This window comes from Cornus florida, unplaced genomic scaffold, assembly GCF_030987335.1.
Source record: "Cornus florida cultivar Cherokee Brave unplaced genomic scaffold, ASM3098733v1 CherokeeBrave_3.0.0_Hap2_Chr11, whole genome shotgun sequence".
NCBI lineage: Eukaryota > Viridiplantae > Streptophyta > Magnoliopsida > Cornales > Cornaceae > Cornus > Cornus florida.
In genome coordinates, this window is record NW_026775581.1 from 96665666 (window position 1) to 96668206 (window position 2541).

The window sequence follows — 2541 nt, forward strand, 5'->3', positions numbered from 1 at the left end:
TCAGTATTTAGTCAATTGATGATATCACGTCACTAATACAACTGGGACAATTAAAATTTTCTTATCACAAAAATAGACTTGAACCAAAACAAATTGAACTTTAATAGCATTTTTTAGCTTGTTTATTAAACTCTGCAGCTCATTACACATGTAAATGAGATATATCTTTAACATAATGTCATAAACATTATTGTTTTAACACCATATTGTAATAAACATAAACACACCTGATTGTTAGTAGTTAATTTTTCTAATGGATCTTCGTCACTCGAGAACAAACCAAGTTTGGACATGAGTTTGGCCGCTAGCCTAGCTCAAACCTAGCACCTTGTTTTCGTTATAGACTTTTGAAAAAAAAAAAGTACCAAGGATCAAGACAACGTTGTTCCTCCCATTACATTACCACTGATCTAAAGTGGTTCTTGTAGTAATAATACTACTACAACTACTATATGCAAAATCATACGACATTCAAATCAATGTTGATTCGGATTCCACAATAGTGGGGTCCACCTCGACCCTGCCTTCGGACTCCACTGTGGTGGGGTCCACCTCGACCCTGCATTCGGATTCCACTGTGGTGGGGTCCACCTCGACCCTACCTTCATCAGCCCAATCACTACCACCGTAGATTTGATCAAGGACTAGCACCAATCCCATGGCGAAGGCACTATCAAAACCCGGTTTGAGGCACAGAGAGAAGACGTCCTTCCCAAGCATCACGTGGGCCGAAGCATCCACTTTGCGTCTGATCTCAGCCTTTGATTCCTTAGCCGCACTGAAGATGGTGCAGCTGCGCTGACAGAAAGATCCTTCTATCTGGTACTCCTCACCTGCATCTCCGAACACCTCTACCGTCATGCTCGACCGTCCCACGACCGACGATCTCCGCACACTGAAGATCGGTTGCTGACCCTCCGTCTTCTCTCCCAAAAACCCTTCCCACCGATGATGCAGACTCGGCCACTATTGGAGACAAACATCAATAATTACATGAATCACAACTCGTTCGAGTTGACTCGGGCTCGTTCAAGTGAACGAATCACACATCATTAAAAATATGGAAATTCACGGTCATGTCAATCTATTTTTTTTTTTTTTTTTTTTTTTGCACATATCAATCTATTGAATATGTACGTTTACTTGCATGATTTTTTTTGTTTGTTTGACAGACATAACTGATTGAGACCGAGTCAACTCGGAGTTATATAATCGATTAAGTCATACTGTAAATTACAAATCCAGTAGGGACCCATCAAACAACTCAGAAGTTAATGACAAGTATAAGATACCCATTATGCAATTTAGAAATGGAAACAATCCATGTCCACCAATTCAATGTTTTTTTTCTTTTTTTTTTTCCTTGTCTGTAACTTTGAATATTCGATTTATAACAGCAACTTAAACGAGTCGCCGAGTTAACTCGGTGTGATAATGTGACAGACATGGAAGACTAGCAGTGATTAAACGACAAGAATAAAATATACCTTTCGGCGGACGGTGAGGAGGCAGCGGCCGGAGGCGTCCATGAGTATTACCTCATTATCGGGTCCATAGGAGTCAACTCGGAAGACGAGCTCACCTTTGGAATCGTAGACGGTGAATCCATCGCCGGCGAAGAAGAGAGAGGTCTTGAGAACAGTGAGATGGGTCTCTTCTTCGCACATGAACCCATCTTCAACAACAGTATCACCTTTCATTGGTCTAAGATAGATAGATTTAGGAGCTTCCAATACAATCTCTCTGTGTGCGTGTGGCTATATATGCAAATCAAAATCTTAGTGAGAGAAAATGTGATGAAGTTAGAAGAAGATATATAGGAGGAGAGAGAGGACACGGAGGAAACTCGGAGACCATTGCCAAATTTGCCTGAGACATGTGGCGGGGGGGTACAGTCTATCTTCTTATCTGTCTTCTCACCACCACCTCTCTATAAAGTGTGTACATTTTTCTGTAAAAAGCCAAACTCACTATGTACCCAAATCGCACTTACCGCTGTGAATCTTACAATTGTGTCGTACTCACTGCTGCGAATCTTTTTACAAAGGACAAATTATTACGTTTGTCTGCCAGTCACAGTCGGATACGTAAACAAATTTAACAACTTCGTGTCATTGTTAAGAAAAATTACTAGTACACTATTATTTTTGGGCCATTAAATCCTCCGTCGACCTACTCAATCCCCAGGGTGGTTGAGATTTCTTTTGATATATTAATACTCTCTTTGTTTTTTAAAAAAAAAAAAAAAAAAAATCCTGACTAACAAATAAAATATTTAATTTGGAACGAAATTAGTATAATTTTGTGGGTTCATTTTCCGTAGAAGAGTTTATATTCATTTGTTTCATCAACTGTGAACAGATTACGACTATTTAATATTTTTTCAATTGTTAATCAGCATTTTGTCTATGTATTGTTTTATGATTAACCGGATTAATAATTTCGGATCATGTAATAAATTTTCTATTATTAGCATGCGTCATAATTTATAACTCAAATATAAACAGAGTTATAACAATATAATATTGGGTAAAGTGCATG

The 2541-nt window shown here is 38.5% G+C and overlaps 1 protein-coding gene across 1 annotated transcript; it reads right to left on the reverse strand.

The window, feature by feature from the left end:
• Positions 1-212: 212 nt before the first annotated feature.
• On the reverse strand, positions 213-1922 carry LOC132282256 (protein LURP-one-related 5-like). The gene is made up of 2 exons (XM_059783862.1): positions 1488-1922; positions 213-966 (listed from the first exon to the last, which is right to left on the reverse strand). The coding sequence occupies exons 1-2, from the start codon at positions 1698-1700 to the stop codon at positions 472-474; spliced, it is 708 nt and encodes a 235-aa protein (XP_059639845.1). The 5' UTR covers positions 1701-1922; the 3' UTR covers positions 213-471.
• Between the last annotated feature and the right edge of the window lie 619 nt (positions 1923-2541).